Raw genomic sequence first — 25,632 nt, 5'->3', positions numbered from 1 at the left:
TAATCCCCTGCCACTCTGCTGACCCCCTAAGGGCCGTTGCCAAGGACTCTATTGCCCGTGCAAACAACAACGGCGACAGTGGACACACCTGCCTCGTTCCCTTGTGCAAATCCAAGCTCCATGAATTCATTTTATTTGTCCGTACACTCGTCACCAGGGCCACGTACAACAGACACACCCACACCACAAATTTCGACCTAAACCCAAACCTTGCCAGAACCTAATACCGCTATTCCATCCAGTTGAAAGCCTTCTCTGCATCCATAGAGATCACTACCTCCAGTATCCGTCCCTTCGATGGGGTCATGATCATATTTAGTAACCGCCTAATGTTACTGAAAAGTTGCCTGCCCTTCACGAATCTATCCCCGGAACGCATCATCCCTTCCAACACTTTCAAATCCGTATTTAACAATGATATGGGCCTATATAACCCACTCTAGCGGGTCCTTCCCCTGCTTCGGAATTAGCGTAATTCGACTTCCCTGACTTCATCCCTTTTGTGCGCTTTCTATCACCTGACTAATTCCCGGAATGGGTGGCATGGTGGCACAATGGTTAGCACTGCTGCCTCACAGTTCCAGGGACCTGGGCTCAATTCCGGCCTCAGGTGACTGTCTGTGTGGAGTTTGCACGTTCTCACCGTGTCTGCGTGGGTTTCCTCTGGGTGCTCCGGTTTCCTCCCACAATCCAAAGATGTGCAGGTTAGGTGGATTAGCCATGCTCCAATGCCCTTAGAGTCCGAAAAGGACAGGTGGGGTTATGGGGATAGGGTGGAGGTGTGGACTTTGGTAGGATGCTCTTTCCAAGGGCCGATGCAGACTCAATGGGCTGAATGGCCTCCTATGTGAATTCTATGATGGCGCAACTGACATATGAAGAAAGATTGTATCGACTGGGCTTGTACTCACTGGAATTTAGAAGAATGAGAGGGGATCTCATAGAAACATAAAATCTTGATGGGACTGGACAGGCTAGATGTGGGAAGAATGTTCCTGATTTTTGGGAACGTCCATATCTAGGGGTCACGGCCTAAGAATAAGGGGTGAGCCAATGAGGACGGAGACGAGGAAGAACTTCTGGAATTCTCTACCACAGAAAGCTGTTGGGGCCAGTTGGTTGGATATGTATTCGAAAGGGAGCTGGACATGGCCCTTGCGGCTAAAGGGATCAAAGGTTATGGAGAGAACGCGGGAGTGGGATACTGAATTTGCATGATCAGCTATGATATTGAATGGTGGTGGTGCTGAATGGCCTACTCCTGCACATATTTTCTAAGTTTCTATGATGCCTATGTCTGTCTCCGGCAGCTCCCCCTTCTCCAGCGCCTCGCTAAACATCCCCCAATAAATGTAGTGCCCACTCCGTTGCAAACTCCTTGTAAAACTCTGCCGGGTAACTATCCGACCCGGGACCTTCCCCGACTTCATCACCTCTCTCAACCCTAAGGGCTGCTCCAGAGTCTGGCTCCTCTTCTCATCCAGCCATGGAATTTCCAGCCCATCCAAAAACCACCCCATGTCCCCTTCCCCAAACCGGATCAGCCCTATACAACTTCTCATAGTACTCCCTGAACGCCCCATTTATCTTCCCCGGCTCCGACACTACCTCCCCCTTCCCTGTCCATACTCTAGGGATTTCTCTTGACGTGGCCTGCCTCCGTAGCTGATGGGCTAACATGTGGTTCACTTTCTCTCCCTATTCATACTGCACCCACCTTGCCCTCCGTAGCTGCCCCACAGCCTTTCCTATCGTCAGCCTGTCAAACTGTCCCTGTAACTTCTTTCCCTTTGCGAATTGCACCTTGGTGGGTGCCCTCAAATATTCCCTGTCATTCTTGACTATCTCCTCCAATAACAGTCTATGCTCCTCTCTCCTCCTCCTCCTATCTCCGTGCGCATTGAACGAGATAATCTCCCCCGAAACCACCACCTTCAATGCCTCCCAGAATGTGGCTGTTGATACCTCTCCATTCTGATTCAGCTCCTCATAGTCCTTAATCACCGACCCCACCTTATCATGAAACCCCCATCCACTAAAAGCCCTGAGTCTAGCCCTCATCCTGGCCTCTGTTCCTGCCTCGAGTCAAGTTGAGTGCGATGCGTGGTAAGAAATCACGATTCCCACATTCTCTGCCCCCACCAACACCACTCTGCTCACCACATAATATCAATTCTGAAGCATACCTTGGATTGGATTGGATTTGTTCATTGTCACATCTACCGAGGTACAGTAAAAAGTATTTTTCTGCGAGTAGCTCAAACAGATCCTTTAGTACATGAAAATGAAATAAAATAAAAAGAAAATACATAATAAAGCAACACAAGATACACAATGTAAATACATAGACACCGACATCGGGTGAAGCATACAGGAGTGTAATATTAATCAGTTCAGTTCATAAGAGGATCGTTTAGGAGTCTAGTAACAGCGGGGAAGAAGCTGTTTTTGAATCTGCTATGCGTTCTCAGACTTTTGTATCTCCTGCCCTATGGAAGAAGTTGGAAGAGTGACTAAGCTGGGTGGGAGGGGTACTTGGTCATGCTGCCCGCTTTCCCCAGGCAGCAGGAGGTGTAGATAGAATCAATGGATGGGAGGCGGGTTTGTGTGATGAAATGACCTGGGTTCACTTGTGCGAGAAGGAGTACTCCCTCTCTCCATGGTTCCTAAACCTCCACAGATCCACCATTCTCATCCTTGGGGCTCGGCCTTTCCCCTTTCTGCCCTCAACTCCAGTACGCATTTAAAGTCCCCTCCCATGGTCAACTGATGCGTGTCCAGGTCTGGAATCGCTCCCAGCAACCTCTTCACAAACCCCACGTCATCCCAATTCAGTGCGTATACATTCACTAGCACCACTGTGTGCCCTCCAGCACCCCGCTCACTAACCCGTACCACTCCTTCTGCGTTCAGTAAAGAACGGCTTTGGCCCTGTAGAACCCAGCATGTTTTTTCGCCAGCTCCGCTCCAATGTCCTGATTGATTCGGACCCTGTTCCCCTCCCATTCGTAGTTCTGCTTCTTCCCTGCCGACTGCAGGATCTTCTTCTTCTCCACAAACTTGTGGAGCCTCACAATCACCGCCTGTGGCAGCTCTCCTGCACTTGGCTTCTGCCTTAGAGACTTAGAGACCTGTGCGCTCTCTCCGCCTCTGGGGCCTTGTCTAGCACCCCCTCCGCCAACAGCCCCACCAGAATCCTTGAGACGTATTTCGTAGCACTCATACCTTCCACGCCTTCAGGCAAGCCAACAACACGCAGGTTCTGCCTTCTAGATCTATTCTCCTGCTCCTCTACCTTTGCCTTCAATGATTTGCAAAGGTCCCCCAGGAGCCCCACCTCCAATGCCACCACCTGATCACTGTGGTCCGTCATCACCCACTCCATCTCCCGCATCTGCGCCTCCAAACACTTTTCGACTCTCCTTGAGCCTTTCAAGGGAGCTACCGCTTCTTCGATCGATCTTCCTGCATCTCCTTCCATTGCTGGCAGAACTCCTCCCTGAGGAACGCCATCAGCTGCTCCAACTGGGGTAAAAAGAGCTCAAATCTATACCGGAGCTGCCCCATGTGCAACCACTCACTCCATGGCTGCCACCGGAAGTCCTCTGGTACCTGATAAAAATTGTAAACTTTTTAATGAAAAGATAACCGCATGACTCCCATATTTCTTGAACAGAGATGATGTGTATGTCTCCCATCCACAGTCTGACAAGGTTTCAAGTGCCAGAGTGATTGATTGGGTCTCAATTACATCCTTGATCCCAAATGTGCTAGAGATGAAATTGGTGCGATATAGGGTTCGCTAAACCAACAAAACGTTTACATATGTTTAATGTTTTTTAAAAAAGTAACAAACATACAAGCATTTAAAGTTGTCACAAAATAGTGCAAGTGCATTTTTCTCAAGCCATTATTTCACTGTTGCAGAGCTTGCAATGGCATTGTTCTATGCTGAAGTATTTGGTTACTCCACAATGACTGATTTGAATGGAAGTATATTGGGTTTAACATGGAAACTGTTTTTGCCCACTTTCCAGATACCAAATAGGAAGTGATCCAGCAAACTGGTTTGCTATTGGTGAAGATAATGGCATCATTAAATTAAGAAATGAGATGGACAGGGAATCAGCATATGTTAAGAACAACACATATACTGCAACAATCCTCGCTTACGATAATGGTAAGTGCAACTTGTTTTTTAAAAATGAGATTATTCATGACTTTAACAATTTGGCTTCCTTTTATCAGTTTGTTGCTGCAATATTTGTCTTTTAGTGGTTATGTCACATGGTAGGGATGTGAATTGTCTTGGCTGATTTTGTACTTCATTTGAAAATTCTCTTGTTAAAGATACAATTTAATGTGCAGCAGATGATTTATTCTGTTGCGTCTCCAACTCTGGTGCATTGTGGTTGGCAAGCTGGCACAATGTGAACCATAATGGTCACATCCTTATTAAAACCACCTCGTAAATGTAAGAGTGTGTTGGGGGAGAGAATGGGAAATCAATTTCTAAAACTAATACCTTTGGGTGAGAATTGTGTAACAGCTCAAACAAAGCACTGAAAAATTACATTTATAGAAGTGTTTTTTTTTTTTTCCCTTCCTCACCCTGCTTCCAAATTGTCTGCCTGCTTGTCATGGTTTGCGCAATGAAAAGTGATCGTGCAACTTGGTTAAAGCTAGAATTCCTTGATGCATTGATCCAAACCATTTTGCTTTGTAAATCCTCAACATTTGAAGCCCAGATAAAATTTCCAACTCTGACTATTGCAAAATCTTGTCTTGTGCCCCAAAGAGAGACCAGGCTTTGGAAAGGAGTGATAGTGGAGGAATGTAGGAAATCACAAATTTGTATGCGTGGGCAACCTTAGCAAATTAACGAATCATAAACATTTAACTGTGGATTTCTCATTATAGGAGTGTGGGGTAATATCTGAAGGGTGGATAGAGGGGAACCTTCCATTTCTCCCTGTGGTAATCCCCTCAATTCGGAATGCATTTTCAGCTGGGGATAATTTGTTTAACTGGATGTGAACTCTCCATCCAACAATAGCAGACTGGGACAGAGACTTTCTGGGGCAGACCTGATTTGGGTGGGGGCTGTTGCAGTCGGAAGAGGAAGGCAGTTGCTGAACTGTCGAATGATTTCCCCCCCCCCCCCCCCTTTTTATTTAAGAGAAAGTTTTATGATGTGCATGCGCTTGGTGTGCTAATTATCCCATTGAGGCCTCTAATGCCAACTATTTGAATTCTGGGCACAAGGACTGACATGCCGCACCTGAATCCAAGGTTTTGAGTTGGGGCAAGAAGTGGGGGGGAAATACGGTTAATGTGTTCATTTCGTTCATTTTGCTAGCGAGCACTTCTTCTCGCATGGACTGTTGAATTTCAAGCCATTAAATCCACCCCTGACACAAAGGAAAGAATTAGGGATATGGTGGCGCAATTTCTAAGCACATTCCTAACCTTGCCTATGCCAGATCCACTTGACAAGCTGACTGTAGCAGGAAAGCCTAGGTATTTATATTTAACTTAGAAAAGATTTTATGATGCGCTGGGTTATAAATGGGAAAGGCAATTAGAACCGTACTGATGTGACTGGTCCTGCAATTGTGCAAGCTATTTGCTTCTTGGAGTTCTCCCAAGCCCTCACTGGTATTTTTGATGGTGGGCGCAGTGGGAGAATATGGCAGGAGGTCCAGAAGTCAATTTCAAGCCGGTGTGAATTTACAGCAGCCCTGGACCCTGGAACACCACAGTAGTGGCTCGAGTGAGCATCTGCAGTTGGGCCTTCCAGATATGGGGTGGGATTCTCCCGCAATAGGCAGGGTGGCCCGTACCGGCACCAAGAGCGGCGTGAACCACTCCGGCGTCAGGCTGTCCGGAAGTTGTGGAATTCTCCACACTTTCTAGGGCTAGGTCGGTGCTGGAGGGGTTGGCACCGGAGCCGAAGGGCCGTCGCCGGCCGGTGCGAGTTGGTGCATGCGCAGAACCGCCGGCGTGTTTCCTGCGCATGTGCAGGGGGTTTCTTCTCCGCGCCGGCCATCACGGAGCCTTACAGAGGCCGGCGCGGAGGGAAAGAGTGCCACCATGGCACAGGTCCGCCCGCAGATCACTGGGCCCCAATTGCGGGCCAGGCCACCGTGCCCCCCCCCCCCCCCCCCCCCGAGGACCCTGCTAACCGCCCTCCAAGCCAGGTCCCGCCGGGATGGACTATGTCCATTTCACGCCGGCGGGACTGGCCGCTCGGCCCATCGGGGCCTGGAGAAGTGGGGGGGGGGGGGCGGCGCTGGTACGGAGCGATTTCCCCACCCCCACCCAAAAAACCGGCGCCGGAGAATTTGGCAGCCAGCATCGGAACGGCAGGGCGGGATTCACACCGCCCCCTGGCGATTCTCCAATCCGGCAGGGGGGGACGGAGAATCCCGCCCATGGTGTCCTGGAGTGGATCCATTTTCCAGACTCTGTTCCTGGAGATTCATTTTCATTCTCGGGAAGTCCATCTTCTGTCTTCAATAGTGGGTCTGTGATTTTTTTTTTTGTAAAATATTTTTATTCTCCATTTTCACATTTTCTTCAAAATTTACACCCCACCAACAAGCAGTAAACGGTAACAAATACAAAGTCACTTCCCTTATCGACGACAACGATCCCATCCTCCCACCACCTCAAACAATGGCCCACCTGCCAATATAAGCACAAATAAAACAAACCCTCCCACGGTGCGACAAACAAAGGAGAAAAGGAATCCGGAATCGCCTTTGGTCACCGTTGACCTATAGAGTCGTTCCCCTCCCCCCTTCCCCTAGCATTCAATGCCATCCAATCCCCGAAAGAGTACTGTAAATGACACCCATGCATTGCAGGCCCCCCCCCCTCCCCCCTCTCCCAGACTCCTCCCCTCCACTTCCTCTTACAAAACTCCTCCCCCAACCTCTGTTCCTTCCCCCCCCCCCCGGCTAGACTCATCGGAACCTGCACTGGCGGGCTCCGATGGCCGCAGCCCCTCACCCCACCTCACTCCCATTCACTGGCCGGCTTAAACCGGCCAGCGTGGAGGCCCCCGCCCAGGCCTCTTTCCCCCTTGCCCGGTCCCAGGAAAACCAAGAAATCCCCTTTAGCACACAAACCCTGCATGCACACCCAAACTCCAAAGAACTATCATTGCAAGTGAAATTCCCCTCTCTTCCCTTGTCCAAATATATACAATGTTAACTCATTTAGCACATACACCAGCTGCAGTGTAAAAAATAGTTACATGAGGCTACCTCGGTGCATGACCACTTCTCAATTCAGCCACAGTACTTCTGCCTTCGCAAACTCCTCCACTGCTTCCGCCGTCCCGAAATAAAAGTCCTTGGATTTGTAGGTCACCCTCAACTTAGCTGGGTATACTATGCCACACTGCACCTGACTGATGTACTGTGCCTTCTTCACCCGGCTGAAGGCAGCCTGCCTCCTCACCAGCTCCGCCGTATAGTCCTGATGCATGCGCATATCAGCTCCAGCCCACTGCACCACCCGCTTCTGCTTTGCCCAGCACAGGACCGTCTCCTTCACACTGTACCTACGAAAACACAGAGTCACTACTCTTGGCGGCTCACTCTCCTTTGGTACAGGCCTCCATGACTGATGAGCCCGATCCAGTTCATATCGGGAGGGATCATCCCCCTCTCCCAATAGCTTCGTCAACATCGTGGTAAAATACTTAGTTGACCTCGGGCCTTCCACTCCTTCGGGAAGACCCAGAATCCTCAGATTCTGTCGCCTGGATCGGTTTTCCAAGTCATCCATTTTGGCTCGCAGATCCTTGTTAATCTCTTATCACCTTCCACGTCTCCTTCTCCATCGATGTAAGTTGATCACTGTGCTGCAATAATGCCTCTTCCACTTCCTTCAGCACCTCGCCTTGCTCCTGCACCTCCGCCACTGCGCTCAATACCGCCGCCCTCACCGGGGCAATCGCCTCCTCCGCCAGCACTTTCAATACCGCCCCCATCTTCTTTCTCATCGCCTCCATGTGCTTGGTGAACTGCCTTTCGAGTTCCACGGCCATCACCTTGGTCATCTCTTCAGCCGTGGGCAATGCGGCCTCCCCTTGTGCCCCAGCCTCCACTTTTCTTGCCGTCCCCGCGATGACCTTTCCACTCCCTGACGGACTTTCAGCCGATTTTTTCACGGCCGTTTTTTTACTTGTTTTCGACATTTCCCTTCACTCTGCCTTCTCCCTGCTTTTGCCGCCTCTGTTGCCCCTGGGACCGGGCGTTAAACCCCAAAAATGCCGTTTCCGAACGGGAGCCCTCCAATGTGCGGCTGCCCCGCGCCCGCCATCACCGGAAGTGATGTTGAGTGTCTTTTTTTAATATGGCACCCGGACACAATGGTGGACTACACTCCACCCAGACCTGCAGCACCATGGAATATGATGTAAAACCCCTGGTTGCACAGTTAACTGGGTTGGAAGCTTGCTGGCCGCCACATGTTCCACCCCTGCCGCAGCACTTTGGTTTCAAAGTAGGATAATTCTGCCCTCTGAATTGCCTCATCCACATCCGATCTAATCAGTACAGTTCAATTGTTTATTTGATCCAATGGGAAATGCATGACCATTTTTATCTGCTACAAAAAGCACACCGATTAATACGTGATGTAAATTATGTAAATTTCAAAGCTGAAATGTTATGATGAACAATGAGAAAGGTAAGAGGTCAAAGCTTTTGGAAATGATACATAATAGAACCTGACTTCCTTAGGAAATGATACATAATAGAACCTGACTTTCAAGCAATAAGGGTAAAACAAAGTGAAATGATAACTTTGAGTGAAGAGTTCCCCAATAACTGCAGTATTCTGCATTTTATTGGTTATGTTACAGCTGTTCTTTAATACCCACTGTGCTAAACAAAATAATTTCCTTGGGCGTTGACTGATTAATCAGTGAAGCTGATTAAAAGCTGGGGAAAATATCCACTTCATGCATTTGATCTTTGACATTTATGATAGCAATGATTTTATTTAAGAACGGGAAAGCTTAAGTTTCAGATCTAGTGAAAGGCAAATTTGACTTTCATCGGCGGAAAGTTGTTTCATATGAATGGAATGGATAGTGCAGTAGACCACAAAGCTAGTCATTTAACATCAATCTGATGATGTGATGAGAGTTTAGAATCCTTTCAGGTAAATTAATAATTACCTTTATTCATAGTCATCATGCAAAGGGGCACTGATTTTAGTCGACTAATGAATTACCCTCTGAATTGCTTCATCCACATCCTATCGAATCAGTACAGTTAAATTACTTATTTGATTTTTTTTTCATTTAGAATTGCATTTTTGTCTCCACAGGCATTCCACCTGCCACTGGTACAGGCACACTCCTTCTGAAACTTGAAGACGTCAATGATAATGCACCCATTGCTACTTCCCCTTTAAACATTGTGTGCAACCATGATGCTACCCCTATCAATGTAAGCATTATAGACAAAGACATCGAACCCAACACCTTTCCTTATGTCGTGACGTTAGTTCATGGAGCTGCGAATAACTGGTCCATCAAAGATTCGGGAAAAGGTAAACAACATTTATTTAAAAGGACAGTCGTCGTCTTCTTCCTTTCTTTCCTAATCACTTTGGTCTGCCTCTTTCAGCTACCATTTCTCCCCTCAAAAGGTGTTGACAGCTTGCTGGATATCCATATACTGTGACTCATTGGAGAATGGTGTGCCTAAATGAAAATTTGTGCATTCCCACTCCCAGAACAACATGCGTTTGTCTAGTTTAAAAAAAAAAATTAAAAATTCATTCACTGCACATGGCATCGCTGGCTGGGCCAGCAAGTATTGCTCACATTGCTGTGGATCTGGAGTCACATGTAGGCCATACCAGGTAAGGATGGCAGATTTCCTTCCCTAAAGGGCATTAGTGAACCAAATGGGTTTTTATAACAATCGATAATGGTTTCATCGCACTTTTAATTTCAGATTTCTTTTTATTGATTGAAATTTCACTATCTGCCGTGGTGGGGTTTGAACCGGTGTCCCCAGAGTATTGGAATCTCTGGTTTACTAGTCCTGTGCCAGTGCCACTGTGACACCGTCTCCCATTAGGCATAAAATGCCTTTAACTTTATGAAGCATCCCAAGATTTTGACAAATGGGCACTAGGAAACTATAATGCTTAGCTGGGAAGAGCAAGAATAAGAGGAATAACTGATAAGGTTGGTCAAAGAGATTGCTTTTTACTGATGGAAGGGAATTCCACAAGTGACTGTTGGCTCTTTCTTCATGGGTGAAATGAAGGGAGCGGAGACCTAAAAAGCCAAATGGTGTTTGAAAGCTTCAGTTGTAAAAATAAGGATTGAGAAGTTAGTGAGTGCTTCATAAATGAGGGTTTTAATTTTATATTGGGGAATGCACAGCTGGAGTAGTTCAGTGAGGATAATGAGGGATTGCAGCTTGCCGTATTATGTATGACTACTCGGCCAGGTTGAGTTAACTATGATTTCCCCTTTAGCGATAACGTCAGAAAGTGGTGTCAGGCATGTTTCAGGATTTTGTAAGCAGAGGATTCTGTATGGATGGAAATGGGTGATGTTGAGGAGCTGGTCGACTTCGCAATGGCAAGGATATGGGACCTAAACCTCGGCACAAAGCTGAATTGAGCCAGGTGCAGCCTGAGAAGGGAGCAATGTTTGTGATGCCAAGGCAGCAGATTTACCACTGCTCGTCGAATGGTGGGGCAGACATGAATGGTCGAATGGCCTGATTCTTCTCTTCTGCCTTCTGGTCTTATTTTAACCACTAATAGCTGGCAGGTGAGCTGACTGGTCGATGTCTAAACCTTTGTGATTTGAACTTGGACCATTCAACAGAGAATTTACCACCTCAAACAGAATGAAGTCTTTTGGATTCTAAAGGGAATTTAATTGCATGTTGAGAACTCCTGGGTTTGGGAGAGATTTACGAAACTGCCAATTGGGCATTGGGTGGGGTCACACTGCTGGATGTCCTTGGGTGATTTGTGAGAGCCAAGCCCATCTCCTTTCTGATTGGTGAACCAGTACTGACTGGCAGCTCAATGATTGGCGTGGGTGGGAAAATCCAACCTCGCCTGCATGGGGCCAAGCATGGTAGTAATTGGTTGGGAGTGGAGGGGTGGGGGTTATGCAGCTGTGGGGTGCTAGCTGTGGTTGAGATTTCTGGAGGGCTCTTCAGATATCGCAGCATTTCTGGCTGAGTTTTTAGTACAGCTTATAGCGGTTTCTTGGCCGATGGCTGTTAGCACCTGGTGGAGAATGTTCTGAAACTGCCAAATAAGGCACCAGTGGATATGTTGAAAGCAGTACTCTACCTGAAAAAGCTCACTCCATTTTCAAAGGATTGTTAACAATAACTGGTGTAGCAGCAGGAATTGATCATTAATTGCTGTGCCATGGATTTTTCTTATTAAACAAATATATTTCAGCATACTTCAAGTCGAGGAGGTGGCATAGTGGTATTGTCATTTGACTAGTAATCCAGAGACTCCGGCCGATGCTGTGGGTTTGAATCCACTACGGTGGATTCTGGAATTTGAATTCAATAAAAATCTGGATTTAAGAGTCTAATAGTGACCATGAAACCATTTTCAATTGTTGCAACAACAAAAAAAAAAAAACATCTGGTTCACTGATGTCCTTTAGGAAAGGAAATCTGCCACCCTTACTTGGTCTGGCCTTGGCCCTTAACTGCCACTCAATTTGAGATGGGACACAGGAAAAAAAATCTGACTAATGAGTCATAAAGCAACATTATATTAATTTTATTTATCTATTTCCCCCCCCCCCCCCCCCCCCCCCCCCCCCCACTTCAGCTGATGTGAAAATCTTGCAACTGATGAAAGCAGTTGATCCCGGCGTATATGAAGTTCCTTTGAAAGTAACAGACAGTGGACATCCACCATTGTCTCAGGTCACAGGGCTGAGGGTGGAGGTATGCGACTGTGAAAATGGAGCATGTAAACCGAGGGCGGTTGTTGCCGCATTTGGAATCTCTGGCATTTTGGCTGTTCTGGGTGCTATCCTGGCATTGTTGAGTGAGTATGGTTTATATGCAATTTAAAACAAATTTTCCATCTAACTTTATTTTTTTTAAAAATGTACTTTATTCCAAACTTATTTAAATGGTTACAAAAGATAAACAGTCCAGGAAACATACTCCCCAACAGTTATACAGTTGGTACAATTTTTTTTCCCTATTTTCTCACCCCCCCCCCCTGTGTAAGCCCCCCAGCCAGGCCGCCACCCCTGGCAGTGTTGCTGACCCGCCATTCCAATAAGATCCTTCGCTGGGCAACCAGAGAGGTGAAGGCCACGACATCGACCTTCCTCCCCTCCATTAGCTCCAGCTTCTCTGATATCTCAAAAATCGCGACCAAAGGATCCGACCCAACCTCCTCCCTCCCAATTCTTATTAGTGCCACAAACACGACTGCCCAGAATCTCTCTAGCTTCTCGCAGCCCAGAACACATGTGCATGGTTTGTTGGTCCCCACCCACACTTCTCGCACTCGTCTGCCACTCCCTGGAAGTACCCACTCAGACTTGCGCGAGTCATATGCACCCTGTGTACCACCTCGAATTGTATCAGGCTCATCCTTGCACATAAGGTCGCCACGTTTATCCTGCGTAGTGCCTCACTCCACACTCCAATTGATTTCCCCTCCTAACTCCCCCTCCCACTTCTCCTTATTCTTCACCACCTGCTCGCCTCCATGCTCTCCCAGCCACCCATTTCTGTCAACGATCCTACCCTCCCTTTCCACGCCCGGAAGCAGCAGTCACTCCAGCAGGGCATACTCCAGTAGCTTGGGGAAATCTTTCCAAACCTTCTGGGCAAATTCCCTTATCTGCAAGTACCTAAAACTAACTTCCTCTCAGGAGCTCTACCCTCTCCTTCAGTTCTTTTACATTGGCAAACCTCTCTTCCAGGTACAGATCCCTCACCTTAACCAGCCCCACTTCTCTCCACTTCCTATACATACTGTCTGTTTTCCCCCCCCCCCCCCCCCCCACCCTGACTCAAATCCATGGTTTTCGCTACAGTTCTCCGTCAAAGTTACTCCCCTTTTCGGGTAAAAGGAGCTCTTTTCTACGCCTTCAAGCCGGAGCTGCCCTGTCAGTGACTTCTCACACCATAGTCACCAACGGAAGTCCAAAGTTTCTATCAAACTTACCTGCACTCAACTTTTCAACAGATAATTTTGCGTATTCTTACCATTTAATGCAACATGTAAATATTGCTGTACTGTCAAATTACTGCATGAAAGTGCTAAGGAATCTGAATATCACAGAATGAAGCCATTTGGCCCATCATGCTTGTGCTGTTCCAATTGTCTCGTTTTCCTGCCCTGCATTCATTCCTCTTTTTTTGTGTATTTATTCAATTCCATTTTTTAGAAAGTTGGACTGAATGTTTCCACCATCCTCTTCAGGTCACACATTCCAGTTCATAATGTCTTGCTGCTCGAGGGAAAGGAAATTCTCCTGATCTTGCCTCTGCTTTTTTTAGCCAATTATCTGTCCTTTGGTTACTAACCCTCCAGCCACTCAAAGCAGCAATTACTCTTATCAAAGCCCTTATGATTTTGGACATCTATTAAGTTTTCCCCAAAGAGAACAACTCCAAATTCCACTAATAATTTTTAGTTATCCTTTCAACCTCTCCCTATTTGTCAATGGAAGTCGTGATCAGCGTATTTAATCTGGTTACTGCCTTGAAGGTCCAGCAGATCCAGAGCTTTGTCCTTTTCTGCTTGCGGATCCTTCAAATGATCTGGATACGTCTGAGGCATGGTCAGCGAGCTGCAGCTTCTTGGCCTGTCTGAGGAGTATTCTCTCCCTCTCAAGATCTTCTGAGAACCAAGACATACATTTCAAGTCTGTGTAACTAATTAAACAGCACACAAACTCAACATTCCTGAACAATTAGAGAGGTGTACTGTGCAACTGTGGATCTGTCTCGTGGTAATGAGCAGAGCCTCGGGGAGGAGATCTTGCCTTGTATGCTATACATGGTAATTCTGAAGAATGGACAGAAGGATCTTGAAGAAATACCCTCGTGGCTGAGGCGCCCAGATCTAGAGTGTCACCAGTTCAATCCTTGGTGTCCACTGTCAGTCAGAGCAATTGACTTTGTTTACTGTCTTTCAAACTCATGATAAAACCAAAGTGCTTGACGGGCAGTATTTTCTTTTTGAACTGTTGTCACTCATGTGAGTTGGGAATTAAAATTGGGCACATTTATTTTTGTAAATATATCCCTATATTTTTAAAAGTGGAAATTCATTCCTATTATTGAATTCAACATTCAGCAAATTTGATGAGGAAAATGTGAAAGACCATAATTCTGATCCGTCATTTTGGAAAAAATAAGCATCATGTGGAAACCAAATCTTTTCATATGCCTTGTACATAACTATTGATTTCATCTGAGTAAAGTTCACATCAGTATAGTTGCCACATGCATGGGCTGCTGTAAGTGCTACCATGTTTGAGTGCATAAATTAGTGTGTTTCTGATACTGGATCTGAGTTTTTTGGAATTGAAAATACAGCAATTTAAAAAAGATCAAATTTACTTTCAGTCCTGGTGCTGCTACTCTTACTGTTTGTAAAGAGGAGGCAAAAAGTCAAAAAGGAGCCCCTATTGCCTGAAGAAGATGTTCGGGACAACATTTACTATTATGATGAAGAAGGTGGTGGAGAGGAAGACCAAGTTAGTGTCTGGGTTTAAAATTAAACTTCTTGAGATTACCTATTTGTATTGAATGGTTTACTCTGCATACTTGCAATGGGATCTACTTTCCGCAGCAGGCCTACTTGTGTCTTGTTCAGTACGATTATTTGCATTTGTTCTGAAATATCAGATACTGAACTCTACTGTTCTGAGCTGTGCTCTTCCAAATAGAACTGTATTGTTAAACATGATGTTCGCTGTGAAAGATGGCAATATGGGTATGCTCTGTAAGAATGTAAGTGCATTATCTATGAATGGAGGGGCCAACTTCATTTAGCTTTATCTTTTGACTAACCTACTGTGTCAATTCCATAATAGGCCATAGATCACTAATAAAGTTGAAACTTGACTGGTGATCAACATCCCAAAAGCGCAAAACGAAAATTCGATGAATAAATATTTGAGTGTAGTAATATGAGGGGAAGAAATTGATAGGCAACTGATTGCTTTTTAACTGGAAACAAATTCATTGAATGCAACGATGATTTTATAATGCAGAATCCAAAGGAAAAGGCGAAAAGACTATCCAACAATGCCATCTAGTTTCTAGGGTGATAAATCTATGATTCCCTGAAGTTTATATTTTAGTCCGATTTTCTTTAATTTCATAAGACGTTCTCAAACAATTATTTTATTTTTTACTACACTTTGCTATGAAACCAACTGCAAGTGTTGGAATATATGACATCTATAATATGGGAGTGACTAAATATACAATTTTATGACCAAATCAAACGGGCTGGGATGTTCATGTGTTGGTACCAAATCAATTCGGGCTCTGACTGCTTAATCTCTAATTTTATTGAATCTAAATTATCCAGTATTCTTCTCTAATTATCAATGTGCATTTAAAAACATGAGCCGTGTCTCATCCTGCTATTATCCCATTTCTCAAATTGGGCACCATTGGAACTAGAATAGAAAATCTGCTAGTCCTGTCAATTTACATTGACTTCTGTGTCTGATTCCTGAGTGAGCTGGAGTCTTGGTAGCCTAAGCTCCCATCAGGTTCCTCATGAGTAAATGTGACTAGAGGACACCCCTGCAGGAATTTCTCACGACAGTGTCCTAGGCCCAACCATCCTCAACTGCTTTGTTAATCAACCTCCCTCCAACTTAAAAGTCATAAGTGTGATGCTTGCTGATGATCGCTCAGTGCGGAGTACCATTTGCAACTGCTCCGAATGGGTTGTGGAGGTGAGACCCACGCAGACACTGGGAGAATGTGCAAACTCTACATGGACAGTGACCCAGGGCCGGGATTGAACCCGGATCCTCGGCACCGTGAGGCAGCAGTACTAACCACTGTGCCACTGTGCCGCCCTGTCCAAAAACACTCTTCAGCTCCGTATCATCCTGGACAAAGCAGTGTTCTTGATTGGCATCCCATCCACCAACATAAACATTCACGCCCTGCACCGCTGGTTCAGTGATCGCAAGATGTATTATTTACAAGATACACTGCAGTAAAACAGAGTCTTTTGGCGGTGGGAAATTAGGCTCCATGCCAATTTTGGATTTATCTGCCAGCACTGGCTCCCGCTCACTAATTCTGGGTGGTAAATGTCAGGTGTCAGCCTTGTCTAATAATAATTAAAAGGGATCCTCAGCTAATAGCAGGTAAATTTAGATGGAACTTTGGGGACAAGTATTTGGACGATCGTTTGTTGGTTTTGCACCTCGCCAAATTTTAAAATGTGCGCAATTGAGGCTGTAGGTTTGGCACCTGATGTCTGCTGTTACTCCTTTTTATTTCAGCAGAGAAAATACTCCACCCCTTTAAAATGAATACTGCTGCAGGCCTGCCACTCAATTTCTCATCTCCACCTTAGCGGGCTCTCCATTAGGAGAATGTTTTACTGCCAATCTTGTAGGTTCTACACTGGCTCCTGTATGTCCAATCTATTTACTGTAATCAGATATAAATCAGACCCAAAATGACATTATTTTGTAAATCTCCCCTTTAATACTATATATGACCATTTTCCACTTGTCTGACAGGATTATGACCTCAGCCAAATCCACAGAGGCCTGGACGCAAGACCGGAGGTTATTCGTAGTGATGTGGCTCCAGTATTCTTGGCAGCACCAACGTATCAGCCGCGCCCTTCAAACCCAAATGAGATTGGCAACTTCATTGATGAGGTAGGAGTTCCATCAGTATTAAAGTGTGAAAATTAAAAGTGAATCTTCTAATTAGTAATTATTTGGCTGCAGTATTTGTGCTTATTTTCTCTTTTTTTTTTTTTCTTCATCGCAGAATCTGAAGACGGCTGATAATGATCCAACTGCTCCTCCTTATGACTCCCTCTTGGTGTTTGATTATGAAGGTGGTGGTTCAGAGGCAGAATCTTTGAGCTCCGTGAACTCATCTACTAACTCTGATTTAGACCAGGATTATGACCACTTGAACAACTGGGGCCCACGCTTCAAGAAACTCGCTGAGATGTATGGCGGTGGGGAGGAATGAGAAAATGACATGAGACACGCATTTTAGAGACTCCCTTTTAATCGCTGTACATGCGTAAAAGCAATGTGAATGGGCAATGAATACATGGCACTATTTGGTGGCAAAGTGGGGTCAAACTGTAATTACATTGTAACTGCTCTTGCTTCCATGTTTGAAAGCAAGTTACTAAATTGCCAGTAGAATTTAGGTGGATAACGTTTTTCTAAGCGAGTCAGCATAGATTTGCCTGGATTGCTTTATTTCCAATAGTCCATGACTCATGCAGCTGAATTTTCCCAAAGTCTAAATGAGCCAAAGGTTATTGAATTTGATGTCCTAGTAGATTTTCTCCCTGGTCCAGTCTCCTACTACTGAAATAGTCCTATATTGCAGCATAGTTTCTTTGACTAAGACTTAATGTGAAGAATTTAGGAATGCTATAATTTTTAAAGTAGGTTTGTTCTAGTTAAATATATATATATATTGCTTTTGATTGATTTACAGATACAATATTAAATTGATTCCCTGAATTAATTTCCACCACGTGGTGTGGTGAGTTTGGATGTATTACCTGTGTACTGCTTGCAAAGAATGTTAACTATTATAGCTACTGGCCAAAATTACAAAATGTTGACAGCACATGCATTCTCAGGGAATGTTTGTTTATGAGCTTTTAGGAAAAGCCAAGCTTTTTAAAAAATAAATATATATATTATTTCCCCCTTTTTATGTACTAACATTTTGAATAGTAAAAAATAAAATTCAAAGGAATAAAGCTCTTTTATACCATGGGTTTGAATCCTGGTTTTGTGATTGACAGATGGGCTTTGAGTTGCTTGACTTGAGTTGAATTCATGCATTTTGTAAGTAGGTTGTTTGACTACTGTATAGTTTTATATTGATTGGGAACCATTGTAGGGTGTACACGTTTGAGCAGCAATGTGCTTTACATGGATTCTGCTACTAATCCAAAATTTTAAATATCAATGCCTAATAGGTTGGTACTGTAATCCAAATTCTCATGTTGCTTTCTATACAATGGAGAGGAGATGGGGTATATTTGGGACCGCAATTGTGAGAACCCAAATTCTAGATTCTCCTAACGGTGTGAGTAAGAAGCTTGCACTAGAGATTCTAATGCATATGGAATCCGGAAGTTGCATGTTTCTGCCTATAATTCACCCACGTTCTCCCTTTATTCTCCACACCTCATTCCCACCTTAAACCAAGCCATCAATGTACATGGAAGATTTTTGATAGGAAACTTAAAATAGATCCCACTTGTGTATGAAAATGCATCTCATTTTATGAACCCATCAAAAGCAATTCAGACTCGGACAGATTTTATTTCCCTTTTTTTCCTCTACACTCCACACATTGGTTTTAAATTGAGGTCTGTACTTCAAACTTTTTTTTGGCCAATGCATGTTAACTTGTCACACTGGAAGACTAAACCATTTGTTCATCATTCTTGACCAGCGCTCTCAGCACTGTGCGCACGTGTTGATTAAAATTCATTTTTCCTTGCTGCAGACCTACACAAATTTGGCAAAAATTCTGTCTTCATTTCAGGATCTAATTTGTATGATATAGATTGCAATGCAGAAATTTAGATGGTGTGAAGTGCAGTTTTAGGTACACTTCACTAGGCTTCATTGCTGGTGAAAGGGTTAGATCTAGTTACTGCTAGTTCTTCCAGCTGTTCATCTTGTAGATTGAGCAAAAGAAAATAACTCCCGACGACCAATGCTTGTGCCTTTTTGTTTTTTTATATAGTGCCTTTTGAAGTTCAGTGTAAACTGTCTAACATGCTGTAATGCCTTTCAATTTATTTTTAATTTGCTCTGCCATTTGACAGCAAGAGTGATGTATTTTTTTAAAATAAACGTTTCTAACACTGTTTCTGCAGATGTTCCCTGATTTTGGCCTGCCTATTTCGTTTGTGTTTTTCTCATTCTCATTCGAAGGAGTAATTTTAAATATAATACCGAATTAAATTAAATGAGATATACTTAATGTTGGCTGGGCAGTGATCAAACTGGTACTTTGGTGTATTTTTCCCTTATTCTGAAGTGACTTTCATTCTAGCACCATCTGTAGGGATTCTGTTGCAAACCTGGCTGAGTGGACGCCTAATGCAGACTGAGCAATCAATCAACCTGAGAACCCAAAAACACCAGAATTGTTAGGCCGCAGAAGGGGGACATTTGATCCATCGAGTCTGCACTGGATTCCCAGACGAACAGCATGGCTTAGTGTCATTCCCCTGCCTTTTCCCCATACCCCTGCACATTGGTTCTTTTCAAGTAGTCATCTAATGCTCTATTGAATGAATCAATTGAACCTGCCTCCAGCACACCTCTAGGCAGTGCATTCCAAATCCAAACCACTCGTGTGGAAATTTTTTTTTTTTTCTTTTTTTTTTTCTCTCTCGTTACATTTGCTTCTTTTGAAAATCACTTTAAATTTGTGCACTCTTGATCCTGATCCGTTTAGGAGGAGGAACAGTTTCTCCTCTATCTATTCTGTCCAGTCCCCCTCATGCTGTTGAACATCACTATCAAATCTCCTCTTAGCCACCTTCTCTCCAAGGAGAACAGTCCCAATCTCACCAGTCAATCCTCCTGACTGAAGTTTCTCACCATTCGTGTAAACCTCTTGATGAAAGCGCCCCTCGTTTTCTAGTAGCTAGACATCATGACTGCTCCCAGCGGATCATGTGCACATCTGCATGAACCTCTTTCATGGTTGCACCAGAGCTGAGCATTGATGGAAAGAAAATCTTGTATTTTAAATGTTTTGGTTGCTGCGGTTGGTGTATATTGCCATGTGTACAATCGATGATCTTTGGTGTCTGTAGGAAGCCAGCCAATCATTATTGTCATCATCACAAGGAAACTTTACTTGATTGCCAGCCATGACCATTAATTCTTTTGTCACTTTGCCTTATTCCATTTATTTATCTGGTCGGAACCAGAGGTAAAGATATTGAGCGGTGGTGACCTGGGAATTTGTGGCCAGAGGGAGCAGATTTTTCTATAGATGCTTGTGACCACGTTTGTTTGCTGATGTACTGCTCTTCCAAGAAGTCAAGAAGCTGAGCTTGTCTGCTCACATTGTGTGGTTGTGTCTCCTGTGTAACTGCCCTGCACACCACCAGGACACATACTGCTATGGATGGCAAGTGTTCTCTCATCTACTGAGCACATCCAAGGTGTCTTTTGCCTGTTGGATTCTGTTCAAAAGCTTTCAAACGGCTCAAAGGTCTATAAGGTGGTGATAAAATCTGTTACATGTTTGGATCTGACAAAGCTGCTGTTTATAAACTGAGCATTTAAGATTGGATTCCTGTGAAGAGATTCTCATTTGCATGCAATTATCAACTTGAATGATGGCTTTGCTGCCCACCTTCCTGCTCTGTTGATCTTGTGAGTTGCTTACTCACGCCCGGCCAACACTCCTGCCAAGACAAAGTCAGTATGTTGGACCAGAGTACTGGTCGTAACTACTGATATTTTTTTTTCCTAATTTAGCCTGCACCCAACCCCAATCCTGCCTGTTTTTGTTGTTTAGAATTAAGCAAGGAAGTCAGTCCGGCTTTTGGACAGAAAACTGTGAAGCTAAGCTTCTGTCCGTGTTCTGTCTGATGTTCAGCGGAGAAGTTAGCATTTTGTAAAGATTGGAAAAGGAAGTGGAGGCAGATACCAGGAGCTAATTACAGTCACAAGATACTATTTTGTGATATTCCTGAACACAAATAGAATCTACCCCACTACACAAAGGACATGGGATCTAACTATGAGAGTGACATCACTAAATCAAGATGATATTTAATAGTTGATACTCATAATGCATCTGCTGGTACATTGTGGGTAAAATCTGTTTGGTTGTACTTCCTAGTGTTGCTTCAAATGAGGCACACATGTTTACTTAAAATGGGGCACAATATGTTGACCAAGAATAGTATTCTTGTTAGAGATTTCCTTGGAGATTTTTTTCTGAACTTAAATTAGCAGATATGTATTTTAATATAAATTGTTACATGTGTCAATAGCAATGACTCATCTTTGTAAATATTTCCTTAATCTGAAATTTCACTCCTCCCCACGCAACTTCGATGTGGCTAGAAAAGGTTGTTGGGTGTGTTAGGTTTTCTACCCTCTTATAGACATTGAACTCCGAATTCTGGTTGCCTTCTGCTAACTCATACGAGGTATGGTGATTTGCGATAAGTCCGTTATCAGGGGGCTAATAACTCTCACTCTACATTATACAATATATAGATATATTCCTGCCGAATTTCTAAAATTGAATTTAAAGCTGGTCAAAGACTTTAAAAATGATCAAAATTATGTCTGGCTGTGACGGTGAACAAAATGAACTTTCTGGCAATGTGACATGTTATCTCTGAAGAGATGCTAAAGACCCTGTGGCCTGCAGAGTCCAAATTCAGAGGGAATTGTATGAAGGCTGGCCTATGTTTCAGTAGTCGGGCCAAGCAACCAGAGTCTACCAGTCTGCTAGGACAAAGGACCCTGCACTGTTCTTTTTGCATTCTCCATGGTTGGAACATTCACAAACTCAGGAACCCAGAGGAGGAATATACAATCTCACACCTCTGGTCATAACCAAAGAATCCTAGCTAGGGGAACCAATAATACTGTCTTGCTGGTCTGTTGGTCTGTCTGCCATCTTCCATCTAGCGAGCACCAGCTCCGGAACAAAACCCAACTGTGTCCATGTATGAATGCATATACTGTTTCTACTGGAATCACCATCACCTGCAAGACTAATTTCTCTCCAAGTGCCAATCTTATCATGGAAATCATCTCTACTGGGAAAGTGAATTATCCAGTATCAATTCTTCAACCTAGCAAAATGAATGAGATAAACACATTAACCGTATTCCTCCCCCCCCCCCCCCCACTTCTTGCCCCAACTCAAAACCTTGGATTCATTGTGCATGAATAACCTAACCCTCTGAGTTTACCCTATCTCCAGTTTGCTGTGGGGTTGTTAATAGAAATGAATCACACCATAACGGAGAGCCTTGGAAATACTCGGGAAGAAATCAAAAGCACCAATTCTGTTTACACATGGGTGATGAGAAGTCAGGGTTGTTTAAATTAAACCCCAATCTGTCTGTCTGTAACACCGCCTAGGGCTATTATATTTGAGCCCAAAAGCACTTCATCTGCACACTTCCTAGCAAGGACTACTGTATTGCAATCAGAATCTGGAACCTTGGTTGTTTTTTCTCTCACTGACTCAGGTGGCTGAGGACATTTGGGACATCCCAACTACTACCCTGGCTGAGATCAACTATATAGCTGTGAGAGTTAAAACTGAGACCGATTTCCGGTGATGGTCATGAGCTGAGCAGTCGCACAAACGGTGGCTCTTGCCTGGATAGTTCTTTCTGGACCTTTTTGACCCGAGGAACGGGCACCAAGCCTATTTAAAAATAATTTTAAAAAATCAACCGACACCCCCATTTCGGATGCCGGTGAACCAAGGGGGTCAAAAGCAGAATGAGAAAGACCCCAACATCGGAGCCGGGCGACCCTCGTGCCAATGCAAATCCAAACATGGCAGACCCAGCAGAGTCACCAATCTCGACAGAACACCAAAAGCAAAGGGAGGCAGTAAGGGAGGACCCAATGTCGGCGATGAAGACAGCAATCGAGACCGTGCTGGCCCCCATGCGGGGAACGGTGGACAGGATGGAGTGACGAGCCGAGAAGTGGAGAAAGCGGGCACTGAACAAGACGAACGAATCGCCTCGCTCGAGGCTGAGATAACTAGGTTGGCAGCAACCCAAAAGACACGAAAGGTCAAGATAGATGACCAAGCGAACAGGTCCTGGTGCCACCAGAGGGCACAGAAGGTAGGAGCCCAACCGAGTTAGTATCAAAGATGGTCAGGAAAGGGCTTCAACAAACCCCAACAGGTATCCCCGTAACCAAGTAACGCCAGCTAACCTTTTTTGGACACTAAGGGCAATTTATCATTGCCAATCCACCTAACCTGCACATCTTTGGACTGTGGGAGGAAACCGGAGAACCCGGAGGAAACCCATGCAAACATGGGGAGAACGTGCAGACTCCGCACAGACAGTGACCCAAGCCAGGAATCAAACCTGGGACCCTGGAGCTGTGAAGCAACTGTGCTAACCACTGTGCTACCGAGCTGCCCTGCGACCGTATCCCCAACTGCCTCGAGGCACAGAGCCGCGTGGTAGACTTACACTGCCACCTGCTGGTTGGAGGTCATGTATAATATATATAGAATTGCTTAATGCATATCATCACACGGGCCAAGCGTCAAGCGGAGTTCAATGGGGCCAAAGCGTCATTCTTTATGAACGAAGGTGAGCATTAGAGAAAATATATAAATCACGTCAATGTTTCACTGAACCCTTTAACTCCTGTTGCCTATTTTAGAGCCTGCTCCCAGCACTTGAGGGGTGGAGGGGGGGGGGGGGGGGGGGGGGGGGGGGGAGGGGGAGGAAGCACACTTGTGAATCAGAAAAATGGAAATGGGTTGGGTGGCACAGTTAATTAAAAGGCAGTTATTTAATATCTGGAACCTGGGCTTGAATCCAATGCAGAAGGAAAATATGTTCAAGGTCTTTTTCTTGCTGGCTGTTAATGGATTACATTAATTGAGATGGAGCAATCCCAATCCAACTCCTAAATAATGTAAGTGCACACAGCATTATCATAATTTTGCAAAAGCTGGCACTGATTTAGGAATCCTGCTTGAATACTGGGGCTGGGGCTGGTGCTGGTGCTGGGGCAGCACGATAGCCTTGTGGATAGCACAATTGCTTCACAGCTCCAGGGTCCCAGGGTCGATTCCGGCTTGGGTCACTGTCTGTGCGGAGTCTGCACATCCTCCCCGTGTGTGCGTGGGTTTCCTCCGGGTGCTCCGGTTTCCTCCCACAGTCCAAAGATGTGCAGGTTAGGTGGATTGGCCATGATAAATTGCCCTTAGTGTCCAAAATTGCCCTTAGTGTTGGGTGGGGTTACTGGGTTATGGGGATAGGGTGGCGGTGTTGACCTTGGGTATGGTGCTCTTTCCCAGAGCCGGTGCAGACTCGATGGGCCGAATGGCCTCCTTCTGCACTGTAAATTCTATGAAACTATGAATACGAATATCATAGATTGGATGGGAAAATAAATATTGTGCTGGTTGCAAGAGGTACTGATGAGGTTGAGGTGCATAATGGTGATGAAGGATGGGGGAATTTACTATTACGCTGTTTTCATTTATGATCTATTAGTGATTCCTGCTGTCAATAAGGTGGTAAGAAAATGTAAAAGTCCATAAATAATTCTCAGTTGACTTATCTCGATTCAGTAACAAAACGTTTTATTTTTAAAATAAGTTTAGAGTGCCCAATTCATTTTTTCCAATTAAGGGGCAATTTAGCGTGGCCAATCCACCTACCCTGCACATCTTTGGGTTGTGGGGGCGAAACCCACGCAAACACGGGGAGAATGTGCAAACTCCACACGGTCAGTGACCCAGAGCCGGGATCGAACCTGGGACCTCGGCGCAGTGAGACAGCAGGGCTAACACCCTGCACCACCGTGCTGCCCCGACAAAATGTTTTTAAGTATAGATTTCTCATGACTCCAATCACTTTTTTTAACACTGATGATTCTCTGATTTTCCCCTTCACAAAGGTAACGACTGAACTCTATAACTCTATTCCGTATCCCCCACGATGGCACACCTCAAATGGGAAATTCCACGTGTAAGGAATTGCAAGCAGAATGCACTAAAAGGTTTACATTCTAAGCACCCATGTAGGAGCTGCCACTTTGTTGTGTGTTACATCAAGCAATATAAAAAAAACGATTATTTTTTATTCATTCATGGGATGTGGGCATTGCTGGTTAGGCCAGCGTTTATTGCCCACCCCCAATTGCCCTTGAGAAGGTGGAAGTCAGCTGTCTTCTAAAACTGCTGAAGACCCTGAGGTGTAGGTACTCCCACAGTGCGGTTAGGAAGGGAGTTCCAGGATTTTGACCCAGCAAAAGTGAAGGAACGGTGATACTTCGAAGTCAGGATGGTGAGTGACTCACAAAGAAACCTCTGGGTGGTGGTGTTCCCATTTGTCTGCTGCCCTTGGCCTTCTAGGTGGTCTGGGTTTGCAAGGTGTTACTGAAGGAACCTTGGTGAGTTGCTGCAGTGCATCATGTAGATAGAACGTAGAACATTACAGGCCCTTCGGCCCTCGATGTTGCGCCGACCTGTGAAACCACTCTAAAGCCCATCTACACTATTCCCTTATCGTCCGTATGTCTATCCAATGACCATTTGAATGCCCTTAGTGTTGGCGAGTCCACTACTGTTGCAGGCAGGCCATTCCACGCCCTTACTACTCTCTGAGTAAAGA

At 44.9% G+C, this 25,632-nt stretch overlaps 1 protein-coding gene across 1 annotated transcript in view; it reads left to right on the top strand.

Moving 5' to 3' along the window:
* The window catches only part of cdh31 (cadherin 31), a 74,843-nt gene extending 55,716 nt beyond the window's left edge, over positions 1–19,127 (top strand). The window contains exons 11-16 of the mRNA XM_072518024.1: positions 4,038–4,180; positions 9,349–9,573; positions 11,854–12,075; positions 14,625–14,755; positions 16,778–16,921; positions 17,037–19,127. Of these exons, the coding sequence (XP_072374125.1) occupies positions 4,038–4,180; positions 9,349–9,573; positions 11,854–12,075; positions 14,625–14,755; positions 16,778–16,921; positions 17,037–17,246 (1,075 nt within the window). The 3' untranslated portion in view covers positions 17,247–19,127. The remainder of the gene's footprint in view (positions 1–4,037; positions 4,181–9,348; positions 9,574–11,853; positions 12,076–14,624; positions 14,756–16,777; positions 16,922–17,036) is intronic.
* Positions 19,128–25,632: the final 6,505 nt, after the last annotated feature.

This window comes from Scyliorhinus torazame, chromosome 10, assembly GCF_047496885.1.
Source record: "Scyliorhinus torazame isolate Kashiwa2021f chromosome 10, sScyTor2.1, whole genome shotgun sequence".
Lineage (NCBI taxonomy): Eukaryota > Metazoa > Chordata > Chondrichthyes > Carcharhiniformes > Scyliorhinidae > Scyliorhinus > Scyliorhinus torazame.
Note: the sequence above shows the minus strand (reverse complement) of the source record. Positions and strands in the feature narration are given on the sequence as shown.